Source organism: Geotrypetes seraphini, chromosome 5 (genome assembly GCF_902459505.1).
Source record: "Geotrypetes seraphini chromosome 5, aGeoSer1.1, whole genome shotgun sequence".
In the NCBI taxonomy this organism is placed as follows: domain Eukaryota; kingdom Metazoa; phylum Chordata; class Amphibia; order Gymnophiona; family Dermophiidae; genus Geotrypetes; species Geotrypetes seraphini.
In genome coordinates this window covers 103,920,544-103,938,416 of record NC_047088.1, presented here as the reverse complement: position 1 = coordinate 103,938,416, position 17,873 = coordinate 103,920,544, and the positions used below count along the sequence as shown (strand labels likewise).

At 42.3% G+C, this 17,873-nt stretch overlaps 1 protein-coding gene across 5 annotated transcripts in view; it reads right to left on the bottom strand.

Annotated features, from left to right (window-relative positions):
* MAPK7 (mitogen-activated protein kinase 7) overlaps positions 1-17,873 on the bottom strand; it is a 202,273-nt gene that overhangs the window by 48,216 nt on the left and 136,184 nt on the right. For all 5 annotated transcript variants that reach the window (XM_033946219.1, XM_033946216.1, XM_033946217.1 and 2 more), the window contains one exon: positions 6,270-7,489. In XM_033946219.1, the coding sequence (XP_033802110.1) occupies positions 6,270-7,489 (1,220 nt within the window). The remainder of the gene's footprint in view (positions 1-6,269; positions 7,490-17,873) is intronic.

Genomic DNA, 17,873 nt, shown 5'->3' with positions numbered 1-17,873 from the left:
TGGTTGTGCAATGTAAGTTTTCTGTCTAAGACAACCTCATGAAGCTTAATGGATGAGACGGTCTGAATTGAGGTAGACTTGTCTTATGGGGCAAGATAATGTAAGACTTTGGTTTTATTGATGTAAGACTTTGGTTTTATTGATATGGAGAGCAAGCATGTTTGAATTTAGCCAGTTGCTCATTTTTTCAAGTTTCAGATTAATGGCTGAGATGTGTTCCGGGTCTTCTAGGTTGGCAGGGTGAGCCAGCTGCAGATCATCCATGTAGGCAAAAATTGAAAACCCAATAGACTGACCTAATTTAATAAGTGGAAGAAAGGATGTAACTGTGTGCAGAGAAACACCTAACTTCATGAAACAGGGAAAGGGTTCCCTACAAGAGAGGGCCTGTAATTCTGAGTTCCTTCTCGCCGAGACTATGACAACCAAAAACACTGTCTTAATCAAAAGGTCCAACAGGAAGACTCATATGGAGCACTGGACAGGCCCTTCATTGAGGTCCCAAGAAGGGAACAGTCTGCATTACAAGGATCTCAATCTAAGAGCCCCCTTCAAAAAACAAATGATATTTTGGTGAGAAACCTTTCCAAGCCCAAAAGCATGAGATACTGGTTACTTGCACTTTAAGAGACAAAACCACCAGGGCCTTTTCAAGATCTGCTTGCAGGAATGCAAGGATCACAGGACTGGGAGCCCTCTCGGTCTGTCCTAGTATGGCAATTCTTATGTTCTTATACAATGTGTAATTAGTCTGTGGAATTCGTTGCTGGATAATGTGGTGAAATCAGTTAGCTTGGTGGGGTTTAACAAAGTTTTGGATAATTTCCTAAAAGATTAGTTCATTGGCCATTATTGAGATGGCTTGGGGAAATCCACTGCATAGTCCTAGGATAAGCATAATAAAATCTGTTTTACTACCTGGGTCTAGCTAGGTACTTGGGACCTGGGTTGGCTACTGTTGGAAACAGGATACTGGGCTTGATTAACCTTTGGTCTGTCCCAGTTTGGTAATTTTATGTTCTTATACACCTGCTCCTTGGCACACCATAACTAGACGTTCTTCCAGGTCTTAGGTGTAAGCCACAACTGTTGCAGGCTTCTTTGCCCTAAGGAGAGTCATAACCACAACCTTTAAGTAGCCCTTCCGAATCAGGGCCATACACTCAAGAGCCATGCTCTAAGATCAAAGCGTTCCAGATTCTCCATGGGAACCGAGCCTTGACTAAGGAGCCCCGGATGAACTGGCAATTTTAGGCATCTGTCTCTCTGCAGATGTACAACCAAGACCTGTGGAGCCAGTCCAGAGCCACCATAATCACCAGCAACTGATGGTTTGCTATCCAACGGATGATCCGACCTACCATGGCAGAAAAACAGAGAAGATGCTCTGTGGGCCAGGGCTGAACTAGGGAGTCTAGCCCTGCGCTTCCCCATTCAGCTCTTTGACTGCAGAAGTGAAATGCCTCCACAATCTTGTCTGTAGCCATTAGATCCAGTGGCTGTTGTCCTAGTGACATTGTTGCTTCTTGTGGGCCGAGCCACCATGGAAGACCGCAGGATGCGGGCACCTATAACTGCCAAATCTCTGTCTGAACCCCTGAAAGGGCCTCTGAAATGGCTAACTGGAAGAAAATTGGTGGATCTCCTAGAGGCATGAAAATTGTCACTGCTGCCCTGGCAGATCAACTGCTCCTGCTATCCAGGAAGGATTTGGGAAAGCAATCCGCCACACTGGCCTTGAGGTCATCCAGTCCTTTGCCAAACATCATCTGCCCCTTGAAGAGCAATCTGCTGAGAGTGGCCTTGGAAACCAAGTCGCCCGACCGTTGACCATCTAGAGTACCCGGCAGGTAGAAATGGAGTAAGCCGAAACTTTACTTAGGACTCTAATGATGTCATAAAGAGCATCTGCCACATAATCCACTCCTTCCTTAAACATATGGGGAAGGAACTAGTCCGCAATCTGGTATAACAGACCCGTGCTATGAAGGAGGCAGCTGCTGCAGCTTTGATACCCAAAGCCAGCACTTCAATCTGTCCTTTAAAGACATTCATTTTATGGTCCTGTGCATTTTTCAGCATCACTCCACCCTTGCTAGGAAGGTAGGTTCACTTGGTCACTTGAGTTACTGCAATGTCCACCTTCAACTGTTCAAACAGCTGCTGGAAGTCTGGAGCTATAGGATAGTGCTTAGACATAGCTCTGGCCACCTTTAGAGAGCATTCAGGCAACTTCCATTGTCTGTGACTAAGGAGGTGATGTCTGGATGAGCAAGAAAAAAGTTTGTACATTAGTGTCACTTGTGACGGAACACTGAGAGCTGGAGGGCTGTAGAGAGATTGTCAAAAAAAGCTGATTTGAAAAGGCGACACACTAAAGGATTATTACAGTGATCCACCGCCACTCCTGCCTCCCGGCTACCGGACCAGTCAGAGATCCCAAATCATCCAAAGAAGCAGAAGAGCCATGCGATAATAAAGGCATGGTAAGGGACTTCCAATTAGAGAACAACAAGGGGACAAATTTTTCCCCATCCCCAGAGGAACTCAAATTTCCCCACCCCATCCCCACAAGTTTTGTCCCTGTCCCATTCCTGTAAGCGCAGTCTTAACTGCACACTTCAAACACTTATGATTTTAAAGTGTTTGAGGCTTGTGCAGTTGAGGACAGAGCTTGCAGGAATGGGGCAGGGTCTGGAAAAGAACTGACCAGGACGGGACAGGAAAATTTTTCCCACAGCAAAAGGGAAAAATTTGTCCCCGTGTCATTCTCCACTTCCAATCATCCCAGTCTTGCTCCGAAGGGTAATAGAACATAAAAATAAGATGGCAGATAAAGGCCAAATAGCCCATCTAGTCTGCCCATTCACAGTAACTATTATCTCTTCCTCTCTATGAGATTCCATGTGTCTATCCCACACTTTCTTGAATTCAGACACAGCCTGTCTCCACCATCTCTTCTAGGAGACAGTTCCATACATCTACCACCCTTTCTGTAAAAAAAAGGGTTTCCTTAGGCTCAGGAGTAATCTATCACCTCTTAACTTCATCCTATGCCCTCTCATTCTAGAGCTTCCTTTCAAATGAGACTCGACTCAAGCACATTTACGCCACTTAGGTATTTAAACGTTGCTATCATATCTCCCCTCTTTCGCCTTTCCTCCAAAGTATAAATGTTGAGATGTTTAAGTCTGTCCCCATACGCCTTATGATGAAGACCACTGATGCTAGGAGCTGGCAAGGAATGAGGCAGATATGCCTGCTTGGGAGAAGGATCCCCCTGAGGCAGACCTGGCGCACCCACAGGCAGCACAGTGCTTCCTGATCCTGTTAAGTAGGCTTTCCATAAAAGGCTAATAAAATTGGAACCCAACTTTGGAAAAAGGACATGTATCTGCCACCATTCGCTTGCATTTCGCCTCATCGCTGCTCAGGTATTTTGAGCAGGATTTCATCCCCTTAGATCGGATCTCCCAGGATTTCTAGGCCTTGGTTGACTGAATAGGAGCCAAGCCTGAAGCTCCCATCCCTTCCTTTTGCACCCCGCGACACATGGGACATGACGGTTCCTCAACTGGTAAATCTTTGCAAAAAATGCAGGATTTGGGGCTAGAATGGCCTGGGACAGCCACGTGAGGTGAACTCTACGCAAATCAAGTGATTCTGAGGCAGGAAAAATGAAGTTTAAGAAACATTGCTAAAAATCCAAGATGGCCACCATCAGAAAATTTGCACCAAAAACGGGCCGTTGGAGCCAAATCCAAAAATTAAAAAAATAGTGATTTTAGGGTTTTGAAGGGGGGGGGGACTTAATCCTAACCTCAGAAACTTTTAAAAAATGAAATTTCCAGAACCCTCCCCCTCCCTCATTTTCCCTACAGGCAATAATGGGAGTACTCACTGTGACTTCTGGTGCCTATCAGCTTCTAGTAGCCTGCCTGTGACTTCTGGTGTCTTTCAGCTTCTAGCAGCCAGCATGTAGGGAAAGATAATTTCAGAACTGGATCATCGATGGAAATCTGGCTGCCGGTCAGATGGACCTCGACCACTGACTCCCGATATTCCTCACACAGCGACGAGAGGAGAAACTTCACATCTGACTCCCTGATACCCAGAGGGTTGTTACACAGGGGCCCTACAACCTGCACTCAAGTCTCTGACTAAATCAGAGGGCGAACAGCTAACAGTGGAATGGGCCTCGAGCTCCATAAGGCTTGCTCCACAGGTACTCAATGAGATTAACCTGGGAGCAGCAGTCCACCTGGGACTGCATCCTTTCTCCGATGGAGTAAGCCAAGAAGGGAACCTCCGAGCACTGAAGCCACGCAAAAAAAAATTTGAAGACCAACAGCAAAAACACCTAACAAAAAGAAGCAGAGCAGATCAGAAAACACTCTCAGTATTCGCAGAAAGAAAAACTGAAGAGGGAACTGTTCTCCACTGCAGAAGAGGAGTTCAAGATCATAGAGATTAGTCAGATTTTAGGTTAGTGGAAATCAATAGAGAATAACACGGTGACAAAATTCATCACCGTTCCCGTCCCCGCGGATAACCGCGGGAAACCATCTCGTGTCATTCTTTAAGGAGAGAGGGAAGAATCAGAGTATGAATGGCCACAACCACTAACCCGCAAGCTTTGCTTTGAAGAATGCCGGTGTAGAAGGACTGAGGTTGAAATAGACACTAGAAAATGACATGGGATCACAAACTGAAATTGAACCCAGATAAAACGAAATTCCTCCTCCTAGAAAACAACAAAATACCAACCATAACCAACATTGAAATCAACGCAATCAACTACCCTATACAAACCACCCTAAAACTGCTAGGAATAACTATCGACAGATGCTGCACCATGCATCCGCAAATCAATAAAACAATACAAAAGTCATTCTTAGTCATGAGAAACTTAAGACAAGTTCGGAAATTCTTCGAGAAAACTCAATTCCAGCTCATAGTTCAGTCCTTAATACTAGGCCTACTTGAATACTGTAATATCCTCTACCTTCCATGCCCTACAACCATAACAAAACAACTATAAACTATCCAAAACACAGCACTAAGACTTATCTACTCATTAAAGAAACATGATCACATTACAGAAGCATATCTCCAATCGCACTGGCTTCCGATCCCAGCAAGAATGCAATTTAAATTCTACTGCCTACTATTTAAGACTTTATACGGAGACAGTCCAAACTACCTGAGTAACTGCCTCATCCACAACACCGCAATCAGACATAGGAAAACTTACACCCCATTCTCATACCCCCCAATTAAGGAGGTCAAACAGAAAAAACTATATGATTGCCTCCTGGCCACTCAAGCAGCCAAACTAGACAACCAAATCACCAATCTACTGACGGCATCCCTCGACTACAAGACTTTTAGAAAAGAAATAAAGACCATACTCTTCAAGAAAACTCTGAAAAAAGAAATAATACCACAAGTCTCAAACTCCACCTCTCACTAAAGCCAACTACCCCAAACAAATAACCTTACCCATTTCTCACTCTTTTGAAAATGGCCAATTTTTTTTTTTTTTTGTGAGTTCTTGTTGTAATACATCTTGGATAATCCGCCTTGAACTGCAAGGTAATGGCGGAATAGAAATCCCTAATGTAATGTAATGTAATGTAATTATTTCCCGCGGTTATCCACGGGGACGGGAACGGTGATGAATTTTGTCACCGTGTCATTCTCTAGAAATCAACAGCTAAAGTATGGACTCCTATGTATATGTAACAGAAGTGAGTGTTGATGTTTTCACATTTTACTTAAGCAGTCTGTTTGTTAGACATTTATATTTTCTTATCTTTATATTGTAGAAGCCATGCCCTGAAGCAGGGTATTGCAAAACATGTATGTTGGCAATGGCTTTATGAGACAACATTTAGGAATCAACCTGAATTAATCTAAAGATAAGTCTTGTTACTTCTATTTTTTGAGAAGTTGTTATGACTGACATAAAATTATGGAATACTGAATAATGAAAACTGGCTGATGAGGAAGCTGGTGGCAAAGACTCAGTGTAAATTGTTTGTTGATCTTGAATGATGCTTCTTATGGCCTTTAAAGAAAATATTTTCTCTTTAAATTTTTTTTACTGCTGAGTATATGACTCTGGTGATTGGGTTTTGATAAGAATCTTTTTCAAAAGTGACATTAAAAAATAAGAGTAAAATCTCAAGATCTGGATGATCCAACACATATGCTTGCTAAAGATCCATGTTCTCTCCTATCTACCCAAATAATAATGCATCAGGAACCTGAGACTTGGATAGCTGGTGGGTCACCAGAGTAATATCTGGAGAGATAGAATTTGAAGAGACTGGAGAAGGAATGCGGCCAGTTTGCTGTGACAGGTCCATGCATGGAGGCTTTCCTGTGACAGGTAGTACAGGGTAATCCCCAACTAGGTTTTGGGATGGTTCCAGGGAAGGTTTCAGTTGTGAGGGGCCCAGCTCCTGTAGGAAAACAGGCTGCTCCAATTGTGACCCCTCTTTGTTGACAAATCCAGGACCACCTTTTGGTAAAAAGTTCCCTAGCACCCCGGAAACTACATTGCTCCCTGATACTCCATCACCGTCTTGCAGCACTGCATAACTGCTCTTTGTGGGATCAGCAGCAGCAGGCTGGGCTGGCTGAGATAATGAGTTGTTGACTGTCCAATTTTCTGTACAAGACACCGCTGGAACACCCTGGGTCATGCTGGTCCATGAGTTAAAGGTAGCCACACCAAAGTGTGATGGAAAAGCTGGGCTGGTGCTGTAATTAACCCTCAGGTCAGCACAAATGGTGGGCTGGGTAGCTGCTACAAGTTTCTGATGTGCTGGTGTTGTAACAAGCACTGGAGTTCCCCCTGCAAGAGGGAAAGACCCAGGTGGGAAATAGTGAACCAGATTTTGCCCCGTCCCTGAGTGAGAAACAGACTGCGACAGGGCCACAGGCATTACTGTCCCCAGAGGTGATTTTGGTTCCTTCACCATATCAGCCAAAGAGATGTTCTGTTCACTACCATTTTTGTTCACCATTTTATCTGGAAAGCCAAGAAAAGCTCTAGGAGCATCTGGGACTTTAGCTGGCTGTGGCAGTGAAGTAGATGTGTCACTAGGCTGCAAGACTGGTTTCTGGCCTTGCTCATTTTCCTCTGGAGGAATCTGAGTGCCTCTGGTATGCGTGTTGTGGGTTTGCTGGGTGTCACCTGTCTTATCTCCATTCTGTACTGGAGCAGTTCTATGGCAGGAGACAGGTGCTTGGCTCTGATCAACCATTTTGGTCCAACGCTCAAGGAGACTCTTGTCACTTTCACTAAGCACCAGCCCACCAAAGCCCTCTGCCTTCCGCAGATCCTTCTCCTTCTGCTTCTTTTCTCGCTCCTTGGCCCGTTCCTGACGCCGACGCCGCTTCTCCTCCCGCTCTCGCTGCCGCTCCTGCGCTGTTACTGGTTTCCGGACATCTGGCATCTCTGGAACAGAACTAGGAATATCTAAAAGAAAAAAAAAGAAAATAATGTTATGCTCATGTTGTACAAAATTTTATATTCCATTTTTACCTAATTAATTCAAGGATGGATAACAAAAGAAAACTGGACCAACTTGCACAGAAATTACAAAATTGGAGCATAAGATTTATATTACAAGATTGAGTTAAAAAATCATTTATGATTAAAACAAAAAAAAATTTCAAGAGTTTCCAAAACTGGAATAATGCTCACAAACATGAAGTCCCAAAGAAAGCAGATTCCAAAAACTAACATGTTTTATTTATTTAAAAAACTTATATACAGTACTAAAGCAGGCATGGGCAACTCTAGTTCTTGAGGGCTGGAATCCAATCGGGTTTTAAGGATTTCCCCAATAAATATGCATGGGATCTATTTGCATGTACTGCTTTCAATGCATATTCATTGGGGAAATCCTGAAAACCGGATTGGATTCCGGCCCTCGAGGACCGGAGTTGCCCATGTCTGGCCTAAAGTCTAGGCAAGTTACAAAACAGCATACAAAATAATTAATACACAGATTCTCCTACATTCTCTACTACGAACATACTCATTTCATTCATATAAATACCTTGTCCTATAAGTTGATACTGAATTGACAAAGATGTTTGATAGATTTCACTTTCTTAGCCGTAGGAAATTTTAGTTGATAAAGATTTCTCATTTGATATTTAGAAAGAGAATTATGCAATAAATAAACTAAATTAGTCCAATATTTTGGAGCATTGCCTGTCAAGATCCTGAAAACTGTGACTCCTAATTGAATTTTAATCTAGCTGCTAAATGTAACCTCTCTCTAGATTATGTGGCCATCAGTGGGTTGAGTGGTTTGAAAACTAAATCCTTAACTATATTCAGATGCCTTGCATTTTAGTTACATACAAATACAAAAACACAAAGGGGAATATCTCCGATAGTAACAATCAAAAAATCCCCAGATACAAATCAAGAGAGGTGAGTACCACTGGTAAATTTCGACAATACCCAAAGAATAAAGAATATAATAGTAATATTTTGTATAAATATATGTAGCCTCAGTGCAATAGTCAAAGCTATAGTGCTTTGGTGAACCAGTGATCCAGGCTTAACAAATTGTAGGCAGGCTATTTTTCAAGCCCCGCCATGCACCATCACAGGCCTACATACATGCACAAATCATATTAATAAAGTGTTACAAAAAAAATTAAAATTTCACAAAGTGCTAGTGAAATTGCAGTGCTACCAACATCTCAAGATTAAGGCTCAAAAAACCAGCAAAGTGCTTGAAACTTATCTGCAGTGGTTGCCTGAATATCCAGTGTTGTTCAAAATATCCCCTTAATTTCCAAATAAGGCATAATATACAGCCAAGTTCTCAGCTCAACTGGCCCAGTTTCAGGTTCAATACCCTTCATCAGGAGCTATAAAGAGGATAACTTTGTAGTGCTGTAACAGGACTAGCCGAGAAACAAGTGGACATCGCCATTTAGTTAAGCTTTTTGTTTAGGCTTCCGATAAAACAGTTCTAAAAACTTAACCACTTAGCTATACTGAATATGCACAAAAAATGCAGGGCTTAGGGTCAGACTGGCCTGGGACATTCATTGCAGATGATCCCTAGGCAAAACGAAGGGTTTTGAGAAAGAAAAGAGCACTTAAAAAAAAAAACATTGCTAAAAAATCCAAGATGGCCATTGTCAGAAAAATGTCAAATGGGTTTTGGAGGTAGGAGAACCTGACTCTAACATAACCAGGGGCATATTGATAGAGCGAACCTGACTCTAACCCCAAAAACTTTCGAATCTGGCTTTTCAGACACAGAAGAAAGAAGATTGTAGCAGCTTATAAGTCTGGTAAGGGATTTAAAAAGATCTCGAAAGAATTTGACATTAACCATTCCATGGTCTGGAAAATAGTGTACAAGTGGAGGACTTTGCAAACAACTGCCAACATGCCCAGGTCTGGCATCCAATCAAATTGACTTCCAGAGCAGACAATAAGATGCTAAAAGAAGTCTCCAAAAACCCTAAAATGTCATAATGGGACCTACAGCAAAACTTTGCTACTGTTGATGTGAAAGTGCATGCTTCTACAATCAGAAAGAGACTGCACAAATTTAACTTGCATGGGAAGTGTGCAAGGAGAAAACCTTTGCTCTCTAAGAGAAACATCTAGGCAGACTGAAGTTTGCTAGAGAGAACGTAGACAAACACCAGGACTTCTGAAATAGTGTTCTATGGACAGATGATCTAAAATAGAATTATATGGACACCAGAAAAAGGACATGTTAAGTGTACACCAAATACACCATTCCAGGAAAAGAACCTCATACCAACTATGAAGTGTCATGGTTTGGGGATGCTTTGCTGCAGCAGGACCTGGCCAGCTCACCATCAAAGAATCCACCATGAATTCTACCATGCATCAGAGGGTGCTTGAGGAACATGCAAGACCATCTGTAAGAAAATTAAAGCTGAAGCAGAACTGGACCCTGCAACACGACAATGATCCAAAACATACCAGTAAATCTACTAAGGACTGGCTGAAAACTAAGAAATGGAGAGTCATGGAGTGGCTGAGTCAAAGCCCTGATCTTAATTCCATTGAGATGCTGTGGGGTGATTTGAAACAGGTTGTACATGCAAGAAACTCCTCATACATCTCACAGGTGAAAGAATTCTGCATTGAGGAGTGGGCCAAACTTTCCTCAGACTGTTGTCAGAGACTGATAGATGGCTACAAGAAGCGTCTCACTACAGTTATTTCAGCCAAGGGGGGGGGGGGGGGGTAATACTAGCTAATAAGAGTGTAGGGTGTCCTAATTTATTCCTCAGTTAGAGTACACATTTTGAGGATATCTTTTGTTTCATGAGTAAAATAATGGAAAATTTTGGTTATTTACCTGCAATTACATCACTTTTTTTCAGAGATACATAAAAAAAAAAGATTTGACACTGGTATGTGAATATCTCATGGGGTATCCTAATTTTTTCACACGACTGTATTGTCAATTCATGATTAAATCAACAACGAATGTAATATACTGTAAATACTTCATCATGGTCTTTCATGGCATTTCTGGGATATAGACCATAGAAGTCCACCCAGCATTATCCTTATGATCCAACTACTGGAGTTGCTGTCAAAGCCCATGCCATTCTATCCAAAACTGTCTTGTTATTTGCAGACAGTACAAGTCTGCCTGGTCTTAGTTTTTCACGGACTGAATCATTATCTAAGTCAGTAGTCTCAAACTCATGGCCCAGGGACAACATGCGGCCCGCCAGGTATTATTTTGAGGCCCTCGGTATGTTTATCATAATAAAATAAAACAGTTTCTTGATCATATGTCTCTTTAGTTATAAATGACAATATTATTATTAAGACTTAGCCAAAAGGAAAGATTTATACATTATAAAGAGTTTTACCTCATGCAAAATTATCATTTCTTTAATAAGACATTAATTATTTTTTCTGAGGTCCGCCAAGTACCTACAAATCCAAAATGTGGCCCTGTAAAGGGTTTGAGTTTGAGACCACTGTCTAAGTGCACTCGACACATCCATATATTTGATTCTATCTAGGTTTTGTTTGTTTTTTTTATATTATTAATTTTCTAATAAGAGATCCTCTGTGTTCATCCCTTGCCTTTTTTAATTCTTTCTCTGTTTTTGCCTCTACCACCTCCTCGGTAGAGCATCAACCACCATCTCCATGAAAAAGAATTTCCTGCCATTAGTCCTAAATCTATCACCCCACAACCCTAATTTATGTCCTGTAGTTTTACCATTTCCCCTTCTCTGGAAAAGATGTGTTTCTATATTAATATCTTTGAGGTATTTAAAAGTCTGTATCATATCTTCCCTGCCCCATCTTTCCTCTAGGGTATACATGTTCAGGTCTCCCAGTTTCTTCTCAGAAGTCTTTTGGCGACATATGAGAAGAAACTGGGAGGCCTAAATATGTATACCCTAGAGCAGTATTGTTCAGTGCAAGGCTTTGGAGACCTCTGGGGTGGTTCTAATTCTGTTTGTTTGGTTTTTTCTGCTATTCTTTGCCTAATGACTAAAAGGGGGAAGTAGATGAGAGGAAAAGCCACATGCTTGAAGGACAAGGCATTTCTCAGTAGACAAAAAGAATGCATTTGGAAATGCTCACCTCCTTGAGGATACCCTCATTAAAAATTTTGATGGCGGATTGGTGGGGTAAGTGTTGTTGACACACACTGGTCACCAGTGTCAATGTCTTGCATGGGAAGATATTTGGTGGCTCTCCCTCAGCACAATTGCATCCAAAGCAGCTCCAACATAAAAATTAGTGAAGACCACTGCCCTAGAGGAAAAAAGGGACAGGGAAGATATGATACAGAGGTTTAAATACCTCAAAGGTATTAATATAGAAACAAATCTTTTCCAGATTATAATTGAAGTAAGGCACTGAAATGGCCCCAAAACATCAGATTGGCGTGGAACTACACTTAGGCGTTATTCTATAAATGGGCAAGTGTTTCCACACAGACCCTCAGGTGCATTCCTTTCACACGAGTATATACTGTCTTTACGAGGTATGATACTGCTATTTACTCACTACAAAAAAGAATATTCCCTAAACATCTAGGAAAAAGTCATTCTAACACCCATCCCAAAAGATCAAAATGGAGAAATGAACAATGTCAAGAATTTCAGACCAGTAGCTTCAATCCCACTTCATGTCAAGCTATTAGAAAGTGTGGTAACAAATCAAATCACAAAGTAATTGGAGCATCATAACCTATTACATACCACACAATCGGGTTTCATAAAACACTATTAGAAGCATTTTCAAAACAGCAAGACATCCAAAAAAATGGCGTAAACTGTTAATTTATTTACCACTCTGGTCTTGATGAAGCTCTCTTAATGTAAACGAGAGCGAAACGGAGATCTTCCGTCGTTATTGTGGTCAGAGGGCCGGGTATGAAAATATATACCCGAGCTAAGTATTATATTTACATTATAAAATTGAAATAAGGAATAAATTAACTTAAATAATGGTACTAAATAAATCATACACTTTAAATTGAATGAAAAAGACATAAGGACCAATGAGAGCTCGAAAAATAGTCACAAGCCAAGACTAGTTCTGTTAGCTTGTCACTGCGAGCACTTGAGATCCTATTTCATCAAACATATTCAATTTAAATTAAGTATAAGAATTTTTGGGTCTAACATCAGTCTATTTTTGGAAAGGAATAGTGTGTTCCACAAGTGGTTTTGAAGTGACATTTTGTAAATTGGAACTTGGACATCCTAATCGCCAGAATGTCCAAGTGCTGATTTTTGAAACCGTCTTTCTGGACATCTTGCGAAGCGTCCTAGCTGCTGTGCATCCAAAACTCAATGAGGGTGTGTTGGAGGTATAAATGGGCTTAGATTTAGACATTTTGCAGTGATACTCTAATGTTTCCCAAGACGTCCAGGACAGAACTTAGACGTCTGGAGCATCTAAATGCCAAAAAGCAACCCAAACTGACCAGATGACCGCTAGTGGAATTAAGTAATGAACTCTCCACACTCCCTCAATGGTCACTGACCCCCTCCAACCCCTCCTCCCCCCAAATATCTGAATGAAACAGTACATACCTTTCTCTAGAGCAGCAACACCTGGAATGGGAAAGCCTAATAGAAAAGCACACCGGTGTCTTAAGAAGCCTGGTGGGTGGGCTAGTGAGCCATAGAGATGAGGACCCAGGCCCATAAGCCACTCTAGCCACTACATTTATGATGGAAAGTGTGAGGCCACCAAAATCCTTCTATACTGCCATAGAAGTGCTACCCCACTGCTCCCTGTGATCCTAGACAAGTTACTTAATCCTCCACTGCCTCAGGTACATTAGACAGATTGTGAACCCACCGGGACAGATCGGGAAAATGCTTGAAGTACCTGGGAAGTACAAACGCAAACATTAACCAAGAAAATATTCACAACACTGAGAAAACAGATGAATTTGGCACTGCTTCTCCAAAGAAAACTTTCAGATCCTGGTTCAAATCACAGTACTATCCCAACTAGACTACTGAAACGTCCTTTATGTAGGATGCAAAGAAAATATACAGAAATAACTGCAAACCATTCAAAATGTAGCAGCAAGACTAATTTGCTCAGTGACTAAATATGACAAAGTGACAACCCTGTCCCTCGAACTACAAAGACTCCCCTTTGAAGCAAGTTGTATTTTTAAACTATGTGCATTGATCTTTCTAATATTCCATAGTAAAACACCAGACTACAAGATGAAATTAATAGAAATACCACCCAAAACACAAATACAACCTGATCATTAGCCATATGAGAATAATATTCCCAAATCCTAGAAGAATCAAACACAAAACCATTCACTTTACAACTGATTTGCAAGAACTGACAGCAGCCAGGCTTTAAGCGAAAAGCTCGCATTCCTGTCTTATTCGCCACTCTGCAGCAACAAAGGAGGCAGCCATCCAGCAGGAGCACGGAAAGCTCCTGGTGAGACTGCACTGGACCACCGGCATTTTAAAAAAGATATGGGGGGGCGGGGGGAAAAGTTTTAAAAAATTATATTCGCTCCATAAGATGAACCCACTTTTCCATCCACTTTTTGGAGTGGAAAAAGTGCACCTTATGGAGCGAAAAATACGGTAGATTGATTGATTGTGACTTCTAGTATTTACTTAGAATTTGGGGGCATTTAAAAACATATTTGTTTGTTAAGTATCTGAGTAACTAATTCTGTTTATTTAATTGTACATCTCATCTTTTGTAAATCGCATAGAGCTTCACAGTCCTGTGGTATATAAACCGATTGTTATGTTATGAACCCTTATGAAATAATGTAATCCTTGGATATGGCCAGGCTCTTCTAAATTGTAAATCACATTGAACTCCTTCTGGGGCATATTAGTGATCCATAAATACTAATGTAATATAATTTATCGATTATGAGATGTTAAAAGTATTATATTCTAATTGGATAATACTGTGTTTTGTATACATGTATTAACACTTATGTATTTATCTATTTATTTTTACCATATTTACGAGTATATTTGATAATGTTGTTACTAACATACATGGGTTTGATATATACAGCATGCGTTTATCTATTTTTCCCACTTTTATTAATTTATGTTATTAATAAACATGATTTATATGTATTAATCTATTTTTTTACATATTTATTGATTTAACACTATGCATTAGACACTTTTTGGTTCACATTAATAAGTTTATAGCCTCCTTTCTTTTGCTGAATGTACTTGAGGACTCTCTTAAAGATCAGACTCCACAGGTGACCCTTAAGGCATAAGGGGAGGAATGCTGGCCTAGGCCTAACCCTCAGTAAGCCTGATTCTAAGCGACAGGTTGTAGAGGCTCAGCATCAAAGATAATTTTCACAGCAACCTGTAAACTTCAGATATAATTTGAGGAGAGAACTGTTGATTAAAAGGCTTCTTTGGATCTGTTTAGGAACTTTTCGATACTTTGGGGAATAGTAAGTGGGAGAGAGGCCTGGAAAACTGTTAAGCCAAGCATGCTATACTTCATGGGGGTGTGAATCCTCTCACCCTGAAAAGCACTCCTTGAGGAGAGACCTCTGGCTGATTTCAGCCTCTTAGTTTGAGATTGAACTCCGAGGACTTTCTTATAGATCAGACTCCACAGGTAACCCTTGAGATTAATTCCCTCCCGCCCACATCAAGGTGGAGCTTTTTTGGCTCTTCAGCCAATCAGGAACAGGGCATTGCTTTGGTAGGATTTTTCTGTTCTTTCTTTTACTTCTAGGTGTAAGTACAGTACTTCTGCAACCACAGTATGGCTGGGAAACATTGTGTATATAGAGTATCTGCCAGAGCCCAAGTCGTCCCCTGGAACGGGCTCTGTGGCTGCCATGTCCAGCAACCTCTGGACCATGGCTCTGACCTTGGCCTCTTGTCTGGTATTACTGCAGGAGAATCCATAAAGTAGTTCATAAGAAAATAAGAATTGCCGCTGCTGGGTCAGATCAGTGGTCCATCATGCCCAGCAGTCCGCTCACGCGGCAGTCCTCTGGTCAAAGACCAGAGCTCCACCCGAGACTAGCCCTACCAGCGCACGCTCTTGCTCACCAGGAACTTGTCTAACAGTCTTGAATCCTTGGAGGGTATTTTCTCCTATGACAGACTCCAGAAGAACGTTCCAGTTTTCTACCACTTTCTGGGTGAAGAAGAACTTCCTTACGTTCGCACGGAATCTATCCCCTTTCAACTTTAGAAAGTGCCCTCTCGTTCTCCCTACCTTGGAGCGGGTGAATAACTTGTCCTTATCTACTAAGTCTATCCCCTTCAGTACCTTGAATGTTTCGATCATGTCCCCTCTCAATCTCCTCTGTTCAAGGGAGAAGAGGCCCAGTTTCTCTAATCTTTCGCTGTACGCCAGCTCCTCCAACCCCTTAACCATCTTAAGTCGCTCTTCTCTGGACCCTTTCGAGTAGTACCTTCATGTACGGCGACCAGTGCTGGACGCAGTACTCCAGGTGAGGGCGCACCATGGCCTGGTACAGTGGCATGATAACCTTCTCCGATCTGTTCATGATCCCCTTCTTTACCATTCCTAGCATTCTGTTCGCCCTTTTTGCCGCCGCCACCACACATTGCGTGGACGGCTTCATCGACTTGTCGATCAGAACTCCAAAGTCCCTTTCCTGGGAGGTCTCTCCAAGTACCAACCTGGACATCCTGTATTCGTGCATGAGATTTTTGTTACCGACATGCATCACTTTACACTTATCCACGTTGAACCTCATCTGCCATGTCAATGCCCATTCCTCGAGCCTGATTATGTCACATTGCAAATCTTCGCAATCCCCCTGCGTCTTCACTACGCTGAACAGCTTCGTATCGTCTGCAAATTTAATCACCTCGCTCGTCGTACCTATTTCCAGATAATTTATGAAGATGTTGAAGAGCACGGGTCCAAGCACCGAGCCCTGCGGCACCCCACTAGTGACGCTCTTCCAGTCCGAGTATTGTCCATTTACCCCCATTCTCTGTTTCCTATGGTCCAGCCAGTTTGTAATCCATGTGAGTATTTCACCCTCGATTCCATGGCTCACAATTTTACGAAGTAGTCGTTCATGCGGAACTTTGTCGAATGCCTTCTGAAAGTCCAGGAGAGACCAGAAGAATTTGAGTTTGTAATAATCCCGCAAAATGTCCAGCACCCAGCGATCCGAGGTGATGGACCTCCACATTGCCAGGAAGCCCAAGAGCCGTTCCCCCAATGCACGAAGGCCTGACCGAGGGCCTGGCATCATAATTGCTTCTTGGACTGAAAGAAGTGTTGGCTCAAGGAACTGCCTGAATACTGATAGTAGCGCCTAGAGGGACAAAGCCAGAATGCCCCTGACCCCGAAAAGGACCAGGGTCTACTGTTAGGTAAAGACTTCAGTCTCCGGTCCTGTACACTAGCCATTAAATCATCCAGACCCTTGCCGAAGAGTAGGTGCCCCTTAAAGGACAACTTGCTAAGGGTTGCCTTAGACCAGGGGTGTCAAAGTCCCTCCTCGAGGGGCGTAATCCAGTCTGGTTTTCAGGATTTCCCCAATGAATATGCATGAGATCTATTTGCATGCACTGCTTTCATTGTATGCTAATAGATCTCATGCATATTCATTGGGGAAATCCTGAAAACCCAACTGGATTGCGGCCCTCGAGAAGAGAATTTGACACCCCTGCCTTAGATGAAGAATCCCTGCACTATTAGCTGATCCACAACATTCGGCATGCAGAAATAGAGTACGTAGAGAACTTGCTGATCACTCAAAACAGGTCATATAAGGCATCAGTCATGTAGTCCACACCCAAGAGCACGGGGAGATTCTGAAGAACTACAGTGTCAGGATCGTGGCGCAGCTTGGACTGACAAACCCTGGCCACAAAGGAAGCTGCAGTGACTGCTCTCCAACCAGAGGCTACCGAGTCAAAAAGACTTTTAAGGATAAAGTCAATCCAGTGGTCCTGAGCATCTTTCAACACTACTCTACCTTCGCTCAGTGACCTGAACTACCAAGGAGTTCACTTTTGGGGAAACAAAGCGCTGGTTAAACGCTTCATCCATGGGATAAAGTTTAGACATAGATCTCACCACTCGCAGAAGCCCTTCCGGAGCCTCCCAATGATCAGTGAGCATCTTAACGATGTCCACATGATCCAGAAAGGAGGAAGACTGTGGCTGAGAGAGTAGGCTGCCACCGTGGACTGACTAGCTTCCAGTTTCAGTTCCCAGAGGGAATCAGAGATGATGCCAACCAGGTCAGAGGGTCTAAAAAGCCTCCACACCATAGATCTTCCCCAAGATTCTGTGACTCACCCAGGTCGGGATCATTCAGGTCGTA